Source organism: Muscardinus avellanarius (assembly GCF_963383645.1).
Source record: "Muscardinus avellanarius genome assembly, chromosome: 11".
Lineage (NCBI taxonomy): Eukaryota > Metazoa > Chordata > Mammalia > Rodentia > Gliridae > Muscardinus > Muscardinus avellanarius.
The window spans coordinates 99,909,312-99,932,157 of NC_137797.1; the positions used below are offsets into that span (position 1 = coordinate 99,909,312).

The 22,846-nt window shown below is 51.9% G+C and overlaps 2 protein-coding genes across 2 annotated transcripts in view; one reads left to right on the forward strand and one right to left on the reverse strand.

The window, feature by feature from the left end:
• Positions 1-9,519: 9,519 nt before the first annotated feature.
• RBP5 (retinol binding protein 5) lies at positions 9,520-15,067 on the reverse strand (the record flags this gene model as incomplete). Its single annotated transcript, XM_080705272.1, has 4 exons — positions 9,520-9,573; positions 10,181-10,282; positions 14,605-14,783; positions 14,995-15,067. The coding sequence occupies 4 exons, from the start codon at positions 15,065-15,067 to the stop codon at positions 9,520-9,522; spliced, it is 408 nt and encodes a 135-aa protein (XP_080561398.1).
• A 2,485-nt stretch (positions 15,068-17,552) lies between these two features.
• CLSTN3 (calsyntenin 3) overlaps positions 17,553-22,846 on the forward strand; it is a gene marked incomplete at both ends in the record, with an annotated part of 34,956 nt that continues 29,662 nt past the window's right edge. The window contains 4 exons of the mRNA XM_080705967.1: positions 17,553-17,619; positions 19,974-20,096; positions 20,425-20,620; positions 22,427-22,635. Coding sequence (XP_080562093.1) covers positions 17,553-17,619; positions 19,974-20,096; positions 20,425-20,620; positions 22,427-22,635 — 595 coding nt within the window. The remainder of the gene's footprint in view (positions 17,620-19,973; positions 20,097-20,424; positions 20,621-22,426; positions 22,636-22,846) is intronic.

Here is a 22,846-nt window from a genome sequence, read left to right on the forward strand (position 1 = left end):
TGACAGGTTCCGGGCTAGGCTGCTGCTTCTAATCGGCCATACCTCTTCCTCCTTGTTCTTCCCGCTCCTTTCCACAGAGTCAGCCTGCGTCTTGTAGCACTTGAAGTTGTGACCCATGGACTCAGCCTCCCTCCCTCTCCCTCTACACTAAGAATGAGGGATGTTTCACAGTTTGTCTTTTTAAAATTTTTGCCTGGTGGTTGAACCCAGAGGCATTCTACCACTGAGCTACACCTCCCAGTCCTATTTTAATTCTTTATTTTGAAACAGGGTCTCAGTAGGTTGTGGATTGCCTCACTAAGTAGCCGAGACTGGCTTTGAACCTGCAATCTTCCTGTCTCATCTGCCCAAATGCTGGAATTACAAGCATATGCCACAATGCCCAGTTTACATTTAAGTATTTTTTTTTTTTTTTTTTTTTTTTTGCGGTATCAGGGATGGAACCCAGAGGCATTCTACCTCTAAGCTATACCTCCAGCCCTATTTTTTTTTTTTTTTTTTTTTTTTGCTTTTTTTTGTTGTTGTTGGTATTGGGATTCCTGGGAACCCTTTTACCTCCGGGCTACACTCCCAGACCTATTTTTTTATATTTTTATATTTGGAAACAGGGTCTCTTTAAACCAGAGCAGCTGGCTTCAAACCTGTGCGATCCTCCTGTCTCTGCCTCCCAAGCACGGGGATTACAAGCGTGTGCTACCACGCCTGGTGGCTTTTTATTCTGAAATAGGGTCTCACTGAGTTGCTGAGGGCCTCACTAAGTAGCTGAGGCTGTCCGTGAACCACGATCCTCAGGTCTCTGCCTCTGAATGCTGGGTTTACAATCGTGTGCCACCACGCCCGGCCTTACACTTAAGTCTTTTAAGTCCCATTCATAACCTCTGGAAGCCTCTTGTCCAGCATGGTCTGGGCCATGGTCCAGCCCAGGTGTCCCTGTGTCTCCAGGGACTCTGCTCAGCTGTCACTCAAAACTGTCACTCAAAATTTGTTAAGCAGCCAGGCGTGATGGCGCACGCTTGTCATCCCAGCATTCAGGAGGCTGAGGCAGGAGGATCACGGTTCGCGGACAGCCTCAGCTACTTAGTGAGGGAGGCCCTTTGCAACTCAGTGAGATCCTGTTACTAGGGCTGGGGGTGTCTAAGCTCGAAGGTAGACTGCCCCTGGGTTTTATTCCCAGCACCACACACACACACACACACACACACACACACACACACGGCTGATTGTATAGCTGAGAGGTGAAGTGGCCTTGGGTTCAATCCCCAGAACCACCACCACCACCCCCCCAAAAAAAAAAGAAAAATGTCATGCCTGTAGCTGGTGACTGTTTGGGGGCATCCAATACTTTGAATACGAGGGTCCACCGTGTTCTCAGCTAGGCGTGTGTTAGGATTAAGGAGAGGAAGCCTCAAGGACTTAGGCCAGAATAGCTGCGTGGATGGCAGGTGATGGAGGCCCTGGGAGGCCAGGGCCGGGCAGCTTGCTCTTGGCCCGTGTTTATAGCACCGAGGCCTCTCCAGCTATAGCGTGTAGAGGCAGCGTTTGTTCCTAGTCTCTAGCCTGGGCAGGAGATGCAGAAGTAGCTCCCCGTGGGATGGTGGGCAGAGATGCAGACAGGGCTCTTCAGGGCTGGCATGGAGTGGGATGGCACGCTGGTCCTTGTCTGGGGGTGGGAGTGATGGGGATTGAGCCTATATTGATTGTTAATAAGCGCTGTATTAATTGCTAATAAGAACAAGCTTTCATACTTAGGCAGAACAATAAAATACCTTTTTCTGCCTCTAAGCTGTCAGCCAGGAGCTGCCGCCAGAATTGACCTTGGTCAGCTAAGAGTTGGCTGTTAGCCCAGCTGAATCCTGACTGTTAAAACACAAACACCTGCACTTAGACAAAGAATTATATAGATTTTCACAAGAGTTTAGGCTAAAGTTAAAAGATGAAAGAACAAGCTCTATTAACTCAACATTAATTAATTATACAAAATAGTTTTAGCCCCAAACCTTCATACTTTAAAAGACTATATTCCTGTCTTTCTTTTCTTTATTGTAAGTCAAGTTTTTAACATAACAAGTAACTTTTAGCAGACATAGTGGGAAAGGCTGAAAACTTACCAAGGACACAGGAGGAGGACAATGTATGCTTTAAAACTAAAACCAAAGTCAAAGCGTCTACCATGCAGCCCCCTGACCGTGCTGACCAAGTAACATATTTTGGTCAGTGCTGTCAGACCTCTCTGTCCCTATGACTGAACAAAGGCGGCTAACAAGAGAGGGCTTGCACAGCAGAGGTAACTGGCGGGCCTGCACCTGCATTTAGGGGGAAAAGAAAGATTATTGGCTAGACTGTGTAGAAAAGGGAGGCTGTAAATTCTTATAAAAAATGTATGTGTTCAAAACTTCAGGGTCTTATTTTCAAGGCACTCCAGTGCATCTTCTCTGACGCAGTGCTTTTTTGTTCTGTCCCTTTTTTTTCTACCTTTGCAATAATAAAATTTGCTTAAGCTTGCAGCAGTATAGTTCTGGCTATTTTTTCTAAAATAGCTAAGAACAAGAACCCACGTCAACATAGCTTTGCTTCAAATGGGTGATCCTCCTGCCTCAGCCTCCCGAGTTGCTGGGATTATAGCGGATCCAGGAAAAAATATGAGCTTATGTCAAAAGACAAATTGAAATCCTTCCCCCAGCCTCCGGCTCTCACCTATACCTTCTAAGCTTGCACCTGGTCTACTGGGTTTTGTTTCTCATTAACTGAAAGAGGGGAAAGGGCAGAGGCAGGAGAGGGGACCGAGGGAAAGTAGGTAAGAGCAGGATGCGGGTCTAAGTGCAGGAAGTGTGCACACCCCCCCGGGGAGTCTTTGTTTCTGGCCCAGACTTTATTTTACAAATTCTGTTGGTGCTGCCATTGCAGTCCTGCAGTGGGAAGGTCCTACCCGTGAGAGGACCCGTGTCCAGGCTAGGGAGGTTTTTCTGGAGCCTTCATTATTTGCTTGCTCATGTCTGTCTGTCTGTCTGTCTGTCTCACTTATTGGGAATTGAATCCAAGGGTGTTCTACCTCTGAGCTACACCCCTAATCCTTTTAACTTTTTATTTTGAAACCAGGACTCACTAAGCTGCTGAGGTACTCTGAATTGCTGAGGTTGGCTTCGAACCTGCGATTCTCCTGCCTCACCCTCCCGGGTCCTGGGTCAGGACATGATGGGGCTTCTATACTCAGCACCAGGTAAGGAGGGAGGTATCAGATAGCAGAAGCTGAGGTGGCCTCGGGTAGCTGGGCTGAGAGCCTGGGCGTCTTTCTGTCCTGGATGGCCAGTACAGATGTAGACAGGCTGGGGATTTGGGACAGGGCGAAGTCTCTGATGAGACTTGGGGTTGTTTTATGCTTTCCTCCCCCACCTGATTTTAGGCTTGCACACTAGGGCTTGACTTTAATAGGTCATGGACACTGTGGGGCAGTGTCCATCAACCCAAAGGAGTACCAGCTATGATTCTTGGCCTTGAGCCCCTCCCTGCCCGGCCAATATCTTTCTACGGTATCAACCAACCAATCAATTGATCAATCGTGCCCTCCCCACAGAAACCTTTGCAAGGACTGAACACTCCAATCTGCAAGATGAAGCTGAGCGGCCTGTTGGTCCTGGCACGGTCTTCCTTGACCTGGCTCTGGGAGTCTCCACGCGGTTCCCCTATTCCTGTGTGTTCCAGCCCATCGAGGGTAGTATTTTTTGGTACTGGGGGTTGAACTGTTGAACCCAGGGGCATTCTATGTTAGAGCCAGCCGGCAAAAGTACGGGTTCCGAAGAGAGGCATGAGGATGAGGAATTCAACTCTTAGAATTTGATTCAAAGAATTTTTAAATTCTAATGTGGGGGGCCCGCCAGCCTGCTATCTCTACTGGCCGACCCCTGCTCCTGGGTCATTATCTCTACTGGTCGACAACTGCTTCTGGGTCAATATCATCTCTCTCTTTCGGCCTCTCCACTCCTGGGGTATTTATACAGCTACAGGTCAATCAACATCCCCATGCTATCACCACTGGAATACAATAGAGACCAATCCAAAGCACATATATTACGGGTAGGTTAATCAGTACCCTCGTGCCATCACCACCTGATCCCTCAGACCTTTTACTTTGAACTTTCCATGACCCCAAACCTTGTTGACTCTGGGCAAAGGACAGTCAGCTGAGTAAAAAATATCCTTTTAGGGGAAAACCTTAATGGCCTCCCACAGTTCTACCTCTGAGCTACACCACAGCCCTTTTAAAATTATTTTATTTTATTATCTTTGGTACTAGGAATTGAACCCAGAGGTGGTCTATCTCGGAGCGATGCCCCCAGCCCTTTTTTATATTTTTATTTGGAAACAGGTTCCTTTAAAGTCGCTGAGAGGCTGGCTGGGAACTTGAGATTGTCCTGTCTCAGCCTCCCAAGTCCTGGGATTATGGGTGTAAGGATGACAAAATTCCTTGCAACTGGGTTGGGAGTTTGGAATAAGCCTCTTCTGAAAATAGGGAAGAGCAAGAGGAACCCCGGGGGCAGAAGGCTGGGGGTGTGTGTGTCGTAGATCAGCTGTGGAGCATCAGAGCTGAACGGAGCCATCTCGGGAGGAAACAAAGGCCCGCAGAAGTGGGCTCCTTTCCCCAGGACCACAGAGTGAGGCGGGGACCATTATTTCTCAAGTGGTGCTGTGTTTGCCCCCTGCCCAGGTCAGCAAAGAAGCTGCTGCCCTTGTTACCCACACAGAGGAGAGAGAAGAAGGGGTACTGGCTCTCAGCTGACTTGTGGGACAGATCGCACATGCATGCACACACACAACACAGGATTAGGAATCTAAAATGTTTCCAGGTGAGAGGGAGCACCTTCTCCCTGGTGGGGACCCAGGAGGGTCAAAGGGCAGAGGGTGAGCCTCAGCTGGAGCCCCCAGGGAATGGGGAGCTTTGGTGTGCACTCAGGGGCACCGGAGGAGCCCGAAAACCACACACGCCCGCACTGCAGTGGCTCAGGACTTGGCGGGTCCCTGCAGCAGCTCCCGCTCCCTGTCTTGAAGCTTCCAGTGGGCGAGTGGGCAGGTAAGTGCTACTGCAGAGCAGAAGCAGCAGCTCCTCTTCATCCCCATCACCTGCCTGGCCGGCAGGGGGCGAGAGCCACCCATCTCTGCTTTTCTGCTATCTGTCGTTTATACTTTGGTATGCATACGTCACTGGGGTAATCTCCGGGGTTAGGACATGAGGCTTCAGGTTGAGAGAGGGCGGAGGGGGGCGATCCTGGCAGCGTTGGGATGGCTGGGGCCAGAGGCTCGGTGCGGCCGGATGGTGGTTCTGGAAACCCTTGAGAAAGACAGGGGTCCCCTTCTCCTGCTGGAAGGTCAGCTCCATCTCACCCGCTGGGACCTCCTGGGCCTTGGTGGAGAATCGATACCCACAGAGCAAGTCCCAATCCCTTGGGTGGCTGAGATCTGAAGGCAGGAGGGCCTGGTGGCTGCTGATCCTGAGCCCTGGTCAGGCTGGGCTCCCAAGGGTGCTGCTCGCATCCTGGCATTGCGGTGTGATGGGGTAGAAGTGAAGGATGGCCCTGGCTCTGTGGGAAGAAACATTTCAGATTCCTAATCATATTCCTGTGACTCAAGGCTGTGGTCACCTAAGTCAACTCTGAAGTTTTGTGTGTCCTGTCCCCCAACCTGTGGCCACAGCCCCTCCTTTGCCTTCTCTTAATTTGCGATGATCCCCTCACCCCCTGCCCCGCCTCCATCTTTTTCTCTGGGTATGTATGGGCTTGATTTGAAGTGGGTGTAAGGGCTTTGTGAGAGTGAATATATGAGCTGAGAATCGGTGTGTGTGTGTGTGTGTGTGTGTGTGTGTGTGTGTGTGTCTGTCTGTCTGTCTGTCTGTCTGTCTGTCTGTCTGTCTGTCAGGGTTGAATTTGCAGGATCTGACTTCCACTGCAGTGAGTGGCTCCCCCTGCTGTCCATACGAGGAACGGCAGCCCCAGCTTCCCACTGTCTCAATAGGCCAGGACTCTGGTCCCCTTGGGTGACTCTGAGGTTGCTTGGTCCTCCCCTGGAAGCTTGGGTTCCTCTTCCTGGAGTCTGTCTCCTAGGGGCGTGGTCGAGTAGAGGATGGGGATATTAGCGCGGGTGGGCTGGACGCCCACGATCCCTGGAGTTTTGCAGAACTGAGTCTACCTTAGCTCGGTTCTGACAACCATCCTGGGGCCTCTGAGCTCGAGTCAGGACCTCTGGTGAGGCTGCAGCGTGACAAGAACAAGAACAGTCCTGTGGGGAGAGGCTTGGACGTGCACGGGAAACTCAGAGCGCCACGACACTGCGTCCCCGGGGGTGGGGGCAATGGCCTGGGCACCAGGACATCTTCCTGTGCCTTGGGAAGAGATGCCATAGGGCCCAGCAGCCCGCAGAGCTTCAGCTGGGTCGCTGTGCTGGGAAGCACCGTCCACCGCCCGCTCCGCTCTGTGGAGAGCCTGGTGGGGGCGCTAGCCAGTACCACTTAGCCATATTCGTCCCAGGCTGGCGGCCGGGTCAATAGCACAAGCCCGTTCTTTGCCAGGGCCCCAGGGACTCTTGTCTCCCAGCCACTGCAGGAAGGGGGACAGGGTGTTCATCTGGACAGAGCCAGAGACTTTCCACCCCCCCCCCCCAGGCTCTGTCCCGCTCTCACAGTAAGTCTCCCACCATTTTTTTAAAAAACTTTTGCAGTACTAAGGATTGAACCTAGGGGCATCCCACTACGGAGCCCCAGCCTTTTTTATTTATTTAATTAATTTATTTTTTTGTGGCACCGAGGATGGAGCCCAGGGGCATTTAACCTCCAAGTTACACCCCCAGCCCTATTTTTTAATTTTAATTTTTTATTTATTTTTATTTTTTTATTTTTGGTGGTACTGGGAGTGGAACCCAGAGGCTTTCTACCTCCAGGCTATACTCCCAGACCTTTTTTAAAAAAATTTTACTTGGAAACAGGATCTCACTAAGCTGCTGAGAGCCTCACTAAGTAGCTGAGGCTGGCTTCGAACCCGTGCAATCCTCCTGTCTCAGCCTCCCAAGCGCAGGGATTACAAGCATGCACCACCATGCCCGGCTTAATTTTTATTTTGAAACAAGGTCTTGCTAGGTTGATGCAAATCTCACTACTTGCTGAGACTGTACTTGAACCTACAATTCCCCTGTCTCAGCTTCCCAAGTACTGGGATTACAAGAGTGGGCCACCATACATACCCAGCTCCCTTTTTTAAAAAATTAATTAATTAATTAATTAATTTTGCAGAACTGGGAGTTGAACTCAGGGGCATTCTACCTCTGAGCTACACCCCCAGTCCTATTTTTTTTCTTTATTTTGAAACAAGGTCTCACTAAATTGTGGAGAGCCTCACTAAGTAGTTGAGGCTGGCTGTGAATTTTATTTTATTATTTTTTTGTAGTGCTGAGGAATTGAACCCAGGGGTATTCTTTCTCCGAGCTATACACCCATCCCTATTTTTAACTGTTTATTTTGAAACAGGACTCACTAAGTTGCGGAGTGCTTCACTTAGTAATTAAGGCTGGCCATGAACCTGTGATCCTCTTGTCTCAGCCTCCCAAGTACTGGGATTAAAATTGTACATCACCATGCTTGACTTCTTTTTTATTTTTAATAAAATAAGTTTTATTAATGGCCCAGGCTGGTCTGGACCTTTATTTCTCCTTCCTTCCTTCCTTCCTTCCTTCCTTCCTTCCTTCCTTCCTTCTTTCTATTTTTTTTGTCCAGGGGCATTCTACTTCAAAGCTACACCCCCAGCCATTTTTACTTTTTGTTTTTAAACTGGATCTTTCTAGGTTGTTGAGAGTCTCACTAAGTTGCTGAGGCTAGTCTCGAACCTGGAATCCTCCTGTCTCAGCCTCTCAAGTACTGGGACTACAGGCATTCGCCACTGTGCCCAGCTTGGCCTGGATCTTCCAATCATCTGGCCTCAGCCTCCTGAACAGCTGGGAGTACTGGCGTGGCCACCTCCCTAGGCTGAGCCTCTTCTCTCTGACCCTTGCCCCACAGAACTTTTATTCTGAAAGAAGCAAGGTCTCTGGAGGTAGGGAGGAGGCAGAGGCCTGGCCCCAACCCAATGGGGAACCAGCTCCACCCCTCTGGGATGTTTTTCAAGGCGGTGATTCTGGGACCCCAGAGGAGGGAGAGGCCTTCCATCTGCACCTGCTGGTCCTCTCCCTACCATCACCTTGGTACCCATGCAGCTCTCCTCTCTGTATCTTTTGCCTTTTGCTCCCTGTCTGCTTCCGTTGTCCATCTTTTCTGGCCTTCTTGCAGCCTGTCTTTCTCAGAGTACACATAGAAGCCGGACACTATTTGAAAGCTCCCAGCCTCTCCCAGCACTGGACAAAGGTCATGGCCAGCCAGGCGTGGTGATACCTGTAACTTTAGTACTTGGGAGGCTGAGACAGGAGGATTGCAGGTTCCAGGACAGCCTCAGCAAGTGGTGAGACGCTCGTCAACCTAGCACAACCCTGTTTCAAAATAAAAGTAAAAAGGGTTGTGGGCATAGCTCAGAGGTAGAATGCCCCTGGGTTCTGTCCCCAGTACCCCCCACCACACACACCTGCCCAGCCCCATTCCCTTTCCTAACAGGTAAAGTGGAAGAAGTATCCAGTAGCCTGGATGCCTTTAGGTGTTGGTGGGAAGGGATCAGTGGTGCCTTGGGTGGGTGGCGCCATGTCTTGGGCCTGTTTTCTGTTAAGCACACGAGGTTTGCCTTTTATTTATTTATTTATTTTGGTGAGGTGCTGGGGATTGAACCCAGGGACATTCTACTTCCAAGCTATACCCCCAGCCCGATTTTCTATTCTTTATTTTGAAACAAGGTCTCACTAAGTTGTAGTGAGACTAAGTAGCTGAGGCTGGCTGCGAACCTGGATCCTCCTGTCTCAGCCTCCCAAGTACTGGGATTACAAGTGTGCGCCACCACGCCTGGCTCAAAGCTTGCTTTTAGGGTAAGAAACGAACACCAGCAGCAACAACAAAAGGCTCTACCAGTAGATTCCACTTAAACTCTTGAACCCAGTCACAGTTTTCCAAAAGATCCACCAGGAGGGAATTTTTATAACCTTCAAGTGCTCAAAGCTCAGCTCTTTCATAGAAGGAAAATACAGAGGCCAGAAAGAACCAGATAGATAGATAGATAGATAGATAGATAGATAGATAGATGATAGATAGATAGAAGAGAGAGAGAGAAGAGAGAGACAGAGAGAGACGAGAGAGAGAATGAACAGCAATTGGTTATTCTCTGGGGCACTTTCCCGGTCGCCTCTTTCTGTCCTCAGGGAAGCCAGACCTTGGCCTGGAAGTGGGGTTGCTATCGCAGTGGAGTGTGACAAAAAACGGACTTTGGCTGGGGGCCGAGGGTTACAGATTAACGGGGGGGGGGGGGAGGGTAAGTGTCCCCAACAGGGCCGCTGGCCTGGCGCAGTCTGGGCTTGCAGAGGGTTGGGGCTGGGCCGGCACTGTCTGGGCCCCCAGCTCCTCTCGGGCTATCTGACCTTCCTGAAGACCTGCTTGCATACCGCGTCCCTGGCCGTCAGTTCCTGGGGACAGAGAAGAATAATCAGAGACCAGGCTCCCATCTCAGAGGCCCTGACTTGACCTCCACTTAATCCCGGGGATACAGCTGCTAGAGCTTCTGATGTCTGAGGATTGTGCCTTTGTTCCAAACCCTCAACTTTTCACCCCAGAGGAAGGAGGATGTTTTTTTTTTAGGGTAGGGCGGTGTGAGGCAGTTTCTCAGTTTCTATCCCTCTTCAGTTGTGATTTATGGGCATTCATCGGATCTGTAGCCAGGTTTTTATTTATTTGGAACTGTGGACTGAACCCAGGGGCGTTCTACCTCTGAATGACACCCCCAGTTCTATTTTTTATTCTTAATTTTGAAGCATGGTCTCACAAAGTTGAAGAGGGCCTAAGTAGCTGAGGTTGGCCATGAACCTGCGATCCTCCTGTCTCTGCCTCCCAAGTACTGGGATTCCGAGTGGCTGCACCATATCCGGCCTCCTCTCCTTACTCTTCGAAGTGCCTTTGTTTCTCTTCCTTGGCCATTTCTTGAAGGGGGGGGGGGTGGGAGTGAGGTGGGAGAGTCAGGGTGCATCCCAGCTGGAGGTCCCTCTCCCAGACCGTCCCATCTGTGGCCCCACTTACCAGATGTAACTCCTCTCCCTCCAGCCAGTGTCTCCAGCCCCGGTTGGGGACCTCCCCTTTCTGCACACACACCAGCTGCTCCTCTTCCCAGGTGACTATGGTCTACAGGGAAGGCAAGATGAAAGGAAGATGGGGGTGTGGATGCTCTAAATGTTTCTCCACTCACCCTGTCTTTTCTAGCCTCTTCACGCAGAGGCAGATTCTCTGATTCAGCAGGACTCCCATCCCCACGGCTAAGGGGGACTATTGTCTACAGCGACCTCTGGAGGAGAGTCCGGGAGGAGCAGGATATCAGTGAAATTGGGGGTCGGGGGTGATGAGGAAAGGAGACTTTGGCCTCTGGAGACCTCTGGTTCATCTTTTTGAGACAGAAGAGAGATTGTCTGGGTGCTCCCCAGACACTTTCTTCTCTCTCTTTTTTTTTTTTTGGTACTGGGGATGGAAGCCAGGGGCATTCTACCTCCGAACTACACCCCCAGCCCTATTTTTTATTCTTTCTTTCTTTCTTTCTTTCTTTCTTTCTTTCTTTCTTTCTTTCTTTCTTTCTTTCTTTTTTTGGTGGTGGTACTGGGGTTCCTGGAAGCCCTTCTACCGCCGGGCTACACTTCCAGACCTATTTTTTATTCTTTCTTTCTTTCTTTCTTTCTTTCTTTCTTTCTTTCTTTGGTGGTGGTACTGGGGTTCCTGGAAGCCCTTCTACCTCCGGGCTACACTCCCAGACCTATTTTTACTTTTTTTATTTATTTGGAAACAGGGTCTCCTAAGCCAGTGTGCGCGGCTGGCTTCGAACCTACGCCATCCTCCTGTCTCTGCCTCCCAAGCGCGGGGATTACATTTATTCTTTATTTTGAAACAGGGTCTCACTGAGTTGCAAATGGCCTCACTAAGTAGCTGAGGCTGTCCGTGAACCATGATTCTCCGGTCTCAGCCTCCCAAGTGCTGGGATTACAAGCGTGCACCACCACTCCCAGCTTCCCAGCCCTATTTTTTATTCTTTATTTGGAAACAAGGTCTCACTGAGTTGCAAAGTACCTCACTAAGTAGCTGAGCCAGTCCATGAACCGTGATCCTCCTGTCTCGGCCTCCCAAATGCTGAGATCATAAGTGTGTGCCACCACGCCCGGCTTCCCAAACCCAATTCTGACCAATCATAAAAAGAACAGATAGAAAACCTCAAGAAGGTTTAAAAGCCCCTTCTCCAAAGGCTTCCAGTCACTTTCTTCCTGGGAGCCCCCCTTTGGGGGGATGTTACTTTGTCCTCTCTCCCTGAAAGTGTTAAAATAACACTTTTGAGCCAGATGTGGTGGCACACGTGCATAATCTCAGTACTTGGGGGGCTGAGACAGGAGGATTGCGGTTCGTGGGCAGCCTCAGTAATTTTTGAGTCCCTCCACAATTTAGGGAGACCCTGTTTCAAAATAATAAAATAGGGCTGGAGTTGTAGCTCAGAGATAGAATGCGCCTGGGTTCAATCCCTAGCACCACTAAAGAGAGAAAGAAAGAGAGAGAGAGAGAGACAGAGACAGAGACAGAGAGAGACAGAGAGAGAAAAGAGAGGACGGAACGGATGAGAGACATTCAGAAGAGCAATGTGCCACGGAAATAAAATGGGTCATAAACGCCACATTTGCAGACCGTTTCTGGGAGCCCAACTAGTAAGTCAAAGGAAACCTGTAGGCTGAGTGTGGTGACACACGCTTGGAATCCCAGCATTTGGGAGGCTGAGACAGGAGGATCGCGGTTTGAAGACAGCCTCAGCTCCTACTTAGTGAGGCCCTTCGCAACTCAGTGAGACCCTGTTTCTAAAAAATAAAGAATAAAAAATAGGGCCGGAGGTGTAGCTTGGAGGTAGAATGCCCCTGGGTTCCATCCCCAGTACCACACACACACAAAAAAAGAAACCCATAAACTTCACTAAGTTATATTTTGTAGTACTGGGAATTAAATTTATGGCCTCGTCCACGCTAGGCAAACTCTCTACCACTGGGCTATATCCCCAGCCTTTTAATTTGATTTTGAAGCAGGATCCTTCTCAGACACACACTACCATGCCTGGATGAACGTAATTTTAATAACATATTTTATTTAAGCTAAAATATTCAAGATACTATAATATCAGCATGTGATCAGTATAAACATTTCTGAGATGTCTTACATTTTGCAGGGCATTGCTCTTTTTGTTCTGTTTTTTGTGGTACTCAGGATTGAACCCAGGGACATTCTACCTCTGAGCTACACCCCAAGCCCTTTTTGTTTGTTTATTTTTATTTTTATTTTTTATTGGTGCACTGTATTCATACATCTTAGTGGGTTACAAACTTTTGTAGACATACATGCACACATCGCCCAGTCAGCCCCCACCCGATCCCCACCCCATTCTCTCCCCGTCCCTCCTTCCCATGCTTGGCTTAGTGGTTGACATCTATTGTTTATTTATTTATTTATTTATTTATTTATTTATTTATTTATTTATTTATGGTACTAGGGATTGAACCCGGGGGCATTTTACTTCTGAGGTACAGACCAGCCCGATTTTTTATTTTGATTGTGAAACAGGGTTGTCTCCCTAGTTTGATGGGAGTCTTACTACTTGCTGAGACTGTCCTCAAATCTGCCATCCTCCTGTCTCAGCCTTCCAAGTACTGGGATTATAAGCATGTACTACCACGCTCCACTGTTTATTTATTTTTGAAATGGAGTCTTGCTAGGTTACTGGGAAGATCACTACATTGCTGAGTCTGGTTTTGAACCTGTGATCCTCCTATCTTCTCAAGTACTGGGATTACAGGTGCGTGTCACCAAGCCCAACTGGCAGGGTATTGTTTTAGAATCTAGCATGTATTTTACACTCACAGTACATATATATTTAGATTAGTTACATGCCATGTGGTCATTAGCCATATGTAATTATTAGCTACTCTATTGGATAGTACAGAAAAGTTATACATTTGTATAGGGCTGGGGATTGAATCCAGTGAGGTGATACCTCTAAACTACAACCCCAAACCTGTGTGTATGTGGTGCTGGGGACTGAATTCAGGGATATTCAATCTCTGAACTATATCCCAGATATTTTTTACTTGGAAATAGGATCTCACTAAGTTCCCCAGGCTGGCCTCAAACCTGCAATACTCCTGTTTACGCCTCTCAAGTACTGAGATTACAAGTCTTTACCACCACATCTGGCTACCCCAGTCCTTTTTGTTTTTATTTTTTTGAGGTATTGGGGATGGAACCCAGGGACATTCTACTTCTGAGCGAGGCTTTTGGCAACTTAGCGAGACCCTGTTTCCAAATAAAATATATAAAAAAAGGTCTGGGAGTATAGCCCAGAGGTTGCAGAGGGCCTAAGTAGCTGAGGCTGGCTGCAAACCTGTGATCCTTTGTCTCAGTCTCTCAAGCACTGGGATCGCAAGAGTGCGCCACCATGCCCAGTGCATAAAGACTTTGTGATGTGAGTGTGTGTGTGTTGGGGTCACAGAGATAAGCAAACATTCACATGCCTGGTCTGGCAGGCTACTGCCATCAACAGAGACAGTAAATATATAAGTGAAATAGGTAGAAAGAGGATAATTCTAGCTTGACCTTGGGGCTCGCAAATGGAAATGTTTTGCAGGCAGTGAGCAATCACCCTGGAGCTCAGAGGATGGCTGTGGCTGGCGGGGAAGGTCAAGGGTGGTGTCTGGATGCTGCAGAGGGCGCCTGCGCGGACCGTTTAGCCTAGAGATGGTGTACGGACAAGCGTAAAGATCAAGAACAAAATGCTGGGTGGGGGGCAGCTTACAGGGTTAATAAGGAGACGATTGTCTGCAAAGGGGACCTAGAAGGACCCAGAAAGAAGTAGAACGCTAACAACAACAAGAAGCCGGATGTGGTGGCGTACGCTTGTAATCCCAGCATTCGGGAGGCTGAGATAGGAGGATCGTGGTTTGAGGACAGCTTCAGCTACTTAGTGAGACCTTCTGCAACTCAGTGAGACCCTGTTTCAAAATAAAGAATAAAAAATAGGGCTGGGGGTGTAGATCAGTGGTAGAATGCCCCTGGGTTCCATCCCCAGTACAAAAAAAAAAAAAAAAAAAAAAAAAAAAAAAAAATTCGGGAGAGGAGGATTTAAAAATAAGAACTCAAGACCTCAGGGATGACCCACAAGGTCACAGGCCAGAGGTCAAGCAAATGTTTGCTTATTGGCCTGAGGGTGGCCTGATCTTTTTGGCTAAAGATAAGAGGGGTCAGGGAAGATATATAAAGGAATGGAGGAAGGGGGAGCACTGAGTCTATTAATCCCGGAGGGATTGGTGTCCTGGGGACCCCATGCCTGCTTTGGTAACCGCACCCCCTGCTCTGGTTGGGAAGAGGCCACTATGTTTTGGCCCCGGTTCTTGGGGCCACCTGCCGGTTTCCCCTCTCCCCTTTCGGCCTCGTACCTGGCATTTCCTCCCGTCCACAATCCTCAGGTCTTCCTCAAACTCCGTTCCCACCTGGAATTCCATGACGTAGTTGCGGAAGGGGCTGAGCGTCTTCACTATCATGTGATCGCCCCGGTGGTCAATCTCCTTGTCCGGCTTCAGCAGCATCACTATCTTCCGCAGGGCCACGTTGATGTCTGGGGGTGGGGGGAGTCTCAGCAAGGGCTGGGCAGCCAGCCAGGTGCTCCCCGTCCCCAGCCTGCCCCTCAGGGCTGCGCCGGGAGCTGGAGATTTGCCCCCCACCCCGACTTGGAAATCAGTCCCAAGTGGGCTGCCTGAATCCTCCTTCTCAGTGGCACCCAGAGGAAGGGAACACCAGGGGCCGGGCAGCGCGAGCGAGGTCATTACTTAGGGCCTGCAGGTATTCCTCCAAGTTCTCCTGGGAGACAAAGCGGTAGTAGCCGGTGAGGTTGGGAGCCATCGTCTGGTTGGCTCTGATGGACGTGGAGATTTCAGGAGAATACAGGAGAGAGGTGACCAGGTAGTGTGGGCTGATGTGCTCGGCGGTATCTGTCCTCCACATGTGCAGAGACAGGAGCTCGGGAAGGCTGCTGACCGGGGCTTTTATAGGGCCCAGGGCCCTGTTGCAATAAGAGTCCCTCCCTCCCCCGTGATGAGTTTGGGGCTGGTGTGCGCAGCCTGTAGGACAGGCAGGGACTTGGCACGGTTGAGTCTGACCTCGGCTTTTCCTGAGGAAGGAACCCGGAGCAGGATTTGGGGCTTCCTCCCCAGCTCCCTTTCCAAAGGTCAGTGTTGGCTGCCGTCCCATTTCTGGAAGGCTCGAGAACCTTCCAGAGCACCAAGGGGGGCAGACTCCCCAAGAGGCGTTTGTGGTTGGGCAGGCCACGGGGGATTCCAGGGATATCCTGAGACCCTGGGACTCGGGGCTATTGAAAGCTGTGAAGGGAGGAGGTAGAAGACAGTCCCAGCCCCATAGCTCCTGCAGGTCCCAGAACAGTGAGACTTTGTTTGAAAAATAAAATAAGATTAAAAAACAGGGTTGAGGGTGTAGCTTGGATGTTCAATGTCCACGGGTTCCATTCCCAGTACCGAAAAAAAAAAAAAAAAAAAAAAAGAAAGAAAGAAGGCAGAGAAACTGGCATGGTGGCGCTCACCTGTAATCCCAGTACTTGGGAGGCTGAGACAGGAGGATCACAGGTTCGTGACCAGCCGTAGCTACTTAGTGAGGCCCTCCACAATGGAGTGAGACTGTTTCAAAGAAAAAAAAAATAGGGCTGGGGATGTAGCGCAGAGATAGAATGCCCTTGGGTTCAATCTCTGGTAACACACACACACACACACACACACACACACACACACACACACCAATTAAAAAATGTCATGGTGGCACACTCCTGTAATCCCAGTACTTGGGAAGCTGAGACAGGAGGATCACAGGTTTGCAGCCAGCCTCAGCAACTTAGGCCCTCTGCAACTCAGTGAGACCTTGTTAAAAAAATAAAATAGGACTGAGGGTGTAGCTCAGAGGTAGAATGCACCTGGGTTCCATCCTCAGGACAAACAAACAAACAAACAAACAAACAAATAGAAGGAGGCAGAGAAACTGGGCATCCGCAGCTTGAGGGTACCGAGTTCAAGGTCTCCAGCGTAAGGCGAGGGAGGAATTTGGTTGGCTTTTTCTGGAGAATCTTGTAGTCTTTAACTTAGGACCCAGGATTTCCTGTTCCTGTGTTGTCCATGACACCATCACCCCCAGCCCTTGGGCAGACCATAATGACCAGGTGTGTTTCCATGGAGAAGAGGGGGGCACCTAAGTTGTTATATGTTTCACCCCCAACTGCTCATCTCTCTCTCTCTCTTCTCAAATTCCTTGGTTTCCGAGTCTACTGGGCAGGTCTGGTGGTGCATGTTTGTAAGCCCAGTACTTGGAAGACTGAGACTTGGAGAATGACAAGTTCGACACCAGCTTCAGCAATTTAGAGAGGATCTCAGCAATCAAGTAAGATCCCGTTTCAAAAGAAAACGACACAAATAAATAAAGAGCTGAGGGTGTAGCTCAGAGGTAGAATTCCCCAGGGTTCAATCCCCATCCCCATAAAACAAACATCTACGGGGCTGTGGTTTAAGGTGGGAAATTTGGGGAGGAGGGAGACCAGGAGGGGGTGGTGGTGGTGGGTGGCAATTAGAAAAGCTGCTGTTGAGGGGTCCCAACCTGGGCAGGAGAATCGGGAGTACTGGGACCTGAGATGCTAGGATTTCTCACATTCGGATGGAAGGTTTTACTTCGCAGTTCCCACAAGCACACGCAGCGGGGACTTGCTGACGGAACCGGCTGTAAAAAAGAGGTTAATGCAGAATTGGAGGCGGGGTGACGTGGGTCCTGCCCCTCTTGGCATCCCTCAGACCTTCATTGACGTCTCCCTTCCCCACCCCGGGGCTTCTAGCATCTTCCTTCTCCCAATGCCCCTCTCCTCTCCCACCCCCTCTCTGGCTTCCCAGCTTCCTCCCCGGCCCCCGCAGTTCCTCGGCTCCCCCAAATTGCAGTCAGGGGAAAATGCTCTAACACATTCTCCTGCCCCTGCTCCCGGGTCCCATTGGTCCCCTCCCACCCCCTGCAGCACCTGGGGGCCCCCGGCGCCCGATTGGCCAGCGGCCCCATCAATCCGTGCCAGGCTGTGCTGACGTCATTCTGCAGTAGCGGGGATGGGGTGGGAGCCAGCGAGAGCGAGAGAGACACGCTGAGGCTGGGGAGCGAACAACCACCGCAAGCCCCGTCTCTGCCCCCCAGGCTGGGGTCTGCGGGGCTGCTCTATGGACTAGCGCGGGCGGCAGGCTCCTGTCCATCCCTGCTCGCCGCCTCGGCCCCGTGGAGAGAGCCCTGCATCCCTCCGCACCGTGGCATTAGCAGGCTCCCGGCTGCTCTCTGGGGACAGCCCTGCAGCGCCATGACCCCGCTGGGGCTGCTGCCGCTCCTGCTGGCCTCCCTGCTTCCCCTCAGCTCTGGGAACAAAGGTGAGTGCGGTGGATGGGGGCTCTGGATGCGGGTGGCAGGCACAGCACTGTGGCGTGGGGGTGGGAAGGAGGCAGAGGCCTTCAGGCACCTGACAGGTGGCCCTGCCTCCCTGACCATCCCCCCCCCCCCGCCCAGTTCTTACCCATTTTTCTCGGGTCCCTGGCTCCCCAGGGCGCGTCCCCCTCCCTGCCCATCTCTACACAAGTGTTTCTCTCGCCAGTCATCCTGCTCCCAGCTGGTACCCAATTCCCCTCTGAGGGTCTGTCTCCCCTCTCTGGCAATTTCTCCCTGCTGGGAACTATCTGGGGTTTCAGAGAGACCTGCCCCCACCCCCCGGGAGCCCTAATCCAGCCCTCCTCGGTGCGTGTTGTCTCCGGGGTGTGTGGCAGCCCTCTCTGCTTCTGCTCCATCCCATTTGGGGGAGAAACTGTGCGCTGCAGCTCAGCGATTCGGAGCACGTCTGTTTCTGCGTGTTCCCTGCATCCTACCCTGGCGCCCGCAAGGGCCGGGGCTGTGGGTTACCAGAGCTGTCCTCTCTGGCAGACAGCAGATAAATTCAGCTGGGAGAGGCTGTCGAGGGAAGGAGAGGGAGGGGCGGGGGCCAGGAGAGGGCTCTGGTAGGTGGAAGGGAGGGAGGGAGCAGGAAAGGCAGAAGTGGGTGTGTGGGGGTGCTGAGTGAGTGGCGAGGAGGGGGGCCAGAAGGAGAGGGAGATGGGGTGGGGAGGGGAGGGGAAAGGGTGGAGGAGGGGAAGGAGGAAGGTGAGAAAGGGGGAGGGAGGGCCAGGTAGCCCAGGAGTGAGATGCCAAGAAGAGGAGATGGGAGACAGAGGCTGGGGACCAGGAGAAGGAGGAGGAGGGGGATTGGAGGGTGCAGGGCTGAGCTGTGGAGCGGGTGCCCAGCCCTCCTTGCTGGGTGGGCTCCATCCTCCTTCCCTGGGACCTCAGCCTGGCTCCAGAGCCTCCTGCTGCTTCCTGTGTGGTGTGTGGCCTCCAGCGCACCATCTTGTGGCGTTCTCCCCAGCCATTAGGAATGGGGTGATGGTGGCTATCAGCAGGAAAGGGGCAGAGATTCAGATATCAGGAAGCCTGTTGGGGTGTGGTTGGAGGAGAGAATGGAAATCAGGGTTTTTTTTTTCTTTTTCTTCTCCTGAGATACTGGGGGTGAGGGTCCCTTGGGTGACTCAGTTTCCCTTGGATGGCTGTCTACCCCCACGCCTGGCCGGCTGATGTGCCATCAGGAGCCTGGGTGTTGTCGTGATCGGGTTAGAGCAAGCAGTGGAGGCTGGGCTTGGGGGCTTGGGGAGACATGGGGAAGAGAACACGATTTCCGCACAGCCCCACACCAGGTGAGTGGAGTCGGAGACTTATCCCAGGAAAGAAACATGACCTAACAGAGTGGTGGGAGACGGGGAGATGAGCCTCCAGTCCCGCATCCTGAATTGGATGGTGGCTGAAAGGAAGAGGGGGTGGGGTAGATAGGAATTAGGACTAAGTCATGAGTCTGTATAAAAAGTGGGGCCTGGGCTGGGGGTGTAGCTCCGTGATAGAGTGCTTGCCTGGCATGCACAGGACCCTGGGTTTGACCCCAGCCTGGCAAAAAAAAAAAAAAAAAAAAAAAAAAAAAAAAGGTGGGGTCCAAGAAGAGGGAGTTTGTCAGTCTCACAGAGGACACAGACATGCGCTGGTGTGCCTGCAATCTCCTGGGTGTGGGGGTTGGAAGCAGGGAGGGGATTTGCCATGTTTCTAGGCCAGCTCAATAATCCCTTAGGATGTTGGCTCTGCTGGGTCCACTCTTGGCATCGACTCCTCTGCTGTGTTCTGCCCCCTCCCTCTGTCCTATATATCATCTCTGCTTCCCTCTCTCCTCTCCCTCTGCCCCCGGGAGAGTGGCCTGAGGTGGGGGCCTGGCTGGGAGGAGTGTGGATCAGGAGTGAAACCAGGTGTGGGAGGAAGATGGATGATCCTGATCCGAGGAAACGTCTAGACCTTTTACTCTAGACCTTTTAACTCTGCCTTGAATGTACCCCTTCTCTTTTCCCGGCTTTTCTTGGGGCTCCCCATTGCTTCCCAGCCTCCATTTCCCCAAACATGACAAGTCCCTAAAGGAGATTCTCTACCCATAACTGTGGCTCCCAGGGGAGACAGTGGTCCTCTTCCTCTTAGGATAGGTGGTTGCTGTGGAAACGTTCTCTCCTGCATGGTAGGAGGCTATGACCTCCCACGGACCCTCTGACACCTTCTACAGCTGATTCTTGTCTGCAGGAAGGGCTCGGGTGCCGGGGTTGGGGTGTCTGGGTGGACGGGGTTGAGGTCCACTCACAGGTGCTCTCTCTCTGGTCCCTGGGGGAAGCAGCTAACAAGCACAAGCCATGGATCGAGGCGGAGTACCAGGGCATCGTCATGGAGAATGACAACACGGTCCTGCTGAACCCCCCACTTTTTGCCTTGGATAAGGATGCCCCCCTCCGCTATGCAGGTAATTGGGGTTGGGCTGGCAGGGCGGGGGAGGGCAGAGGAAAGGGGGGTACAGAGCTCAAGGATGGGAGGGGAGATCCTGGGAGCAAAGAGAAGCTGGGTGAGGGAGGAGGGCGCGACCCAGGAGCAGGAGATTGAGTGAAGGTGGAGTGGGACTCAGGCAGGCAGGGGTTAAACGTGGTCTGATTGTGCTGGACCTCGGTGGTGGCTCCCAAAGGCTGCTGCTGGGGAGCAGGTGTTGGCGTTGTAGGCCTGACCATGGACGCTGGGCTGGGGAGGCCCAGGAGGTGCAGGAGCCTCACTCTGTCTTCCTCCTCCCCCTCGGCCAGGGGAGATCTGCGGCTTCCGGATCCATGGGTCTGGGGTCCCATTTGAGGCTGTGATCCTGGACAAGGCGACAGGGGAAGGGCTGATCCGGGCCAAGGAGCCGGTGGACTGCGAGGCACAGAAGGAGCACACCTTTACCATCCAGGCTTACGACTGTGGCGAGGGTCCCGACGGGGCCAACACCAAGAAGTCCCACAAGTAAGGAAGTCCTGCCCCGCCTCCCGGGCGCGGTGGGGTCCTCGCCCTGTCTCCGTGCCCCTTTGACTTTCCAGCTCCCCCCACCACCTTGTTCATAGGGCGTAGAAACCTTCCATCGAGCTGACAGCCTGCAGTAGAGTTTAGTGGGATGTGATTCTGGTTTTGCCTCCTACGGGCTTGGACAATTTAGCCTCTGGGGACCTGCTTTTCTTTATCTGCAAAATGGACAAGTGGGTGTGCAGATTCAAGGATGGAGCTGGGTAGAGAACAGCATCAGATGACCCTAGTGGTACCCGCCTTGTGATCCTAGCTACGTGCTACTTGGGCGGCTGAGGCAGGAGGACCAGAAGTTGGAGGCCAGCCTGGGCAACTTAGAGCAAAGGGCTGGGGAAGCAGCTCAGTGGCAGAGTGCCCCTGGGTTCCACCTCCAGAGCCCCCCGCCCCAAAACACGCAGAGTGCATGCGCGTGCACACACACACACACACACACACACACACACAGCACAGTGCTTGCCACGTGGTCAAGGGCTCGGTACACTGGAGGGCACTGAGGAGGAGGACATTTGGCACACACCTGGATCCCTCCCAGCTGCCCCTCTGGTCTCTTCGCAGTGCAGGATGCACATGGTACTAACATACAGAGACAGCCCAGGGGGCGGGATGGTTCTAGCCTGAACAAGGCTGGGGTCTGGGACACCTATATCTGTTTCTAGCTATCTTCTCATTTGAGAATAGAAATGCCGACAGGATTCCTGGGCACTAAGAGGCATTACAAATAAACTGCTCTAGCCGGGCGTGGTGGCGCACGCTTGGAATCCCAGCATTCGGGAGGCTGAGACAGGAGGATCTCGGTTCGCGGGCAGCCTCAGCTACTTAGTGAGGCCCTCTGCAACTTAGTGAGACCCTGTTTCAAAATAAAGAATAAAACAGGGCAGAGGGTGTAGCTCAGAGGTCAAATCCCTCTGGGTGCCATCCCCAGACCCACAAAAAAAAAAAAAGAAATAAACTGCTCTTTGTGACTCAGTTTCCCATTCGTAGACAGGACCTTTGCCTCTGGGCCCTGGGAGCCCAGATCTTGGCTAGGGTACTTACTGGGGATTGAACTGGGGGACCATTCTACCTCCAAGCTATACCTCCAGTCCTATTTTTGTTTGTTTGTTTGTTTTGTTTTGAAACAAGGTCTCACTAAGTTGCTCAGGACCTAAGTTGCAGGAGGAACCTTGAACCTGCGATCTTCCTGTCTCACCTACTGGCATTACAGGCATGTGCCACCATACCAGTTTACTTCTCTTCTTATGTGAGTGTGCATGTGTGCACACACACCACTGGGGATTGAACCAGGGCCTCACACAAACTAGGCAATACTCTACTGCTAAAGTGTATTCCCAGCCCTTTAAAAAATGTTTAAGACAGAGTCTCGCTAAGTTGCTTAGGCTGGCCTTGAACCTGTGATCTTCCTGCCTCAGCCGCCTGAGTAGCTGGGATTGCAGGCATGCACCACGGCGCTAGTTTTATGGCTGGTTTTATTTTGCCTTTTACTCTGTATCTTGGTTGTTCTGTTGGATCTGAAGAACTGGTTCCCGGTGTCCCGGAGGCGTATTCTGCATCCCTTGCACCGGCCAGCCTTCCCCGGGCCCCTGCCCTGCGTTGCTGTCTCTGGTGTGACTTTGGGTGCAGATGGGCATTCTCAGGGAGAAGCAGCTCCCTCCTGCCCTGGCTGCCCGTCTGGATCTCTGGGGATGCCCTGCTCAGTGTAGGAAGCTGGCTAACACTTCCTCATCCGGGCTCCCATCCTGGTGCACACAGGGCGACCGTGCACGTGCGAGTCAACGACGTGAACGAGTTTGCACCCGTGTTTGTGGAGAGGCTGTACCGGGCCTCGGTGACGGAGGGCAAGCTGTACGATCGCATCCTGCGGGTGGAGGCCGTCGACGGGGACTGCTCCCCCCAGTACAGCCAGATCTGCTACTACGAGATCCTCACGCCCAACACCCCCTTCCTCATCGACAATGACGGTGAGTCTCCCCTGTGCCCAGCTGCCCTGGCCACCTGTATCTCTCAGGACCACCCGGGGCTGTGCTCTCATCCGCCCCCAGCCCTTCTGGTGGTCCTCCTTCCCAGAGGTGGAGCTTTCCCCTTTGGGGCCCCTTTTCCCCACTTCCCGCCGATGGATGCACCTGCCGCCATCTTGGCTTCCTTTGTCTTCCTCTGGCCTTCCTGGGCGTT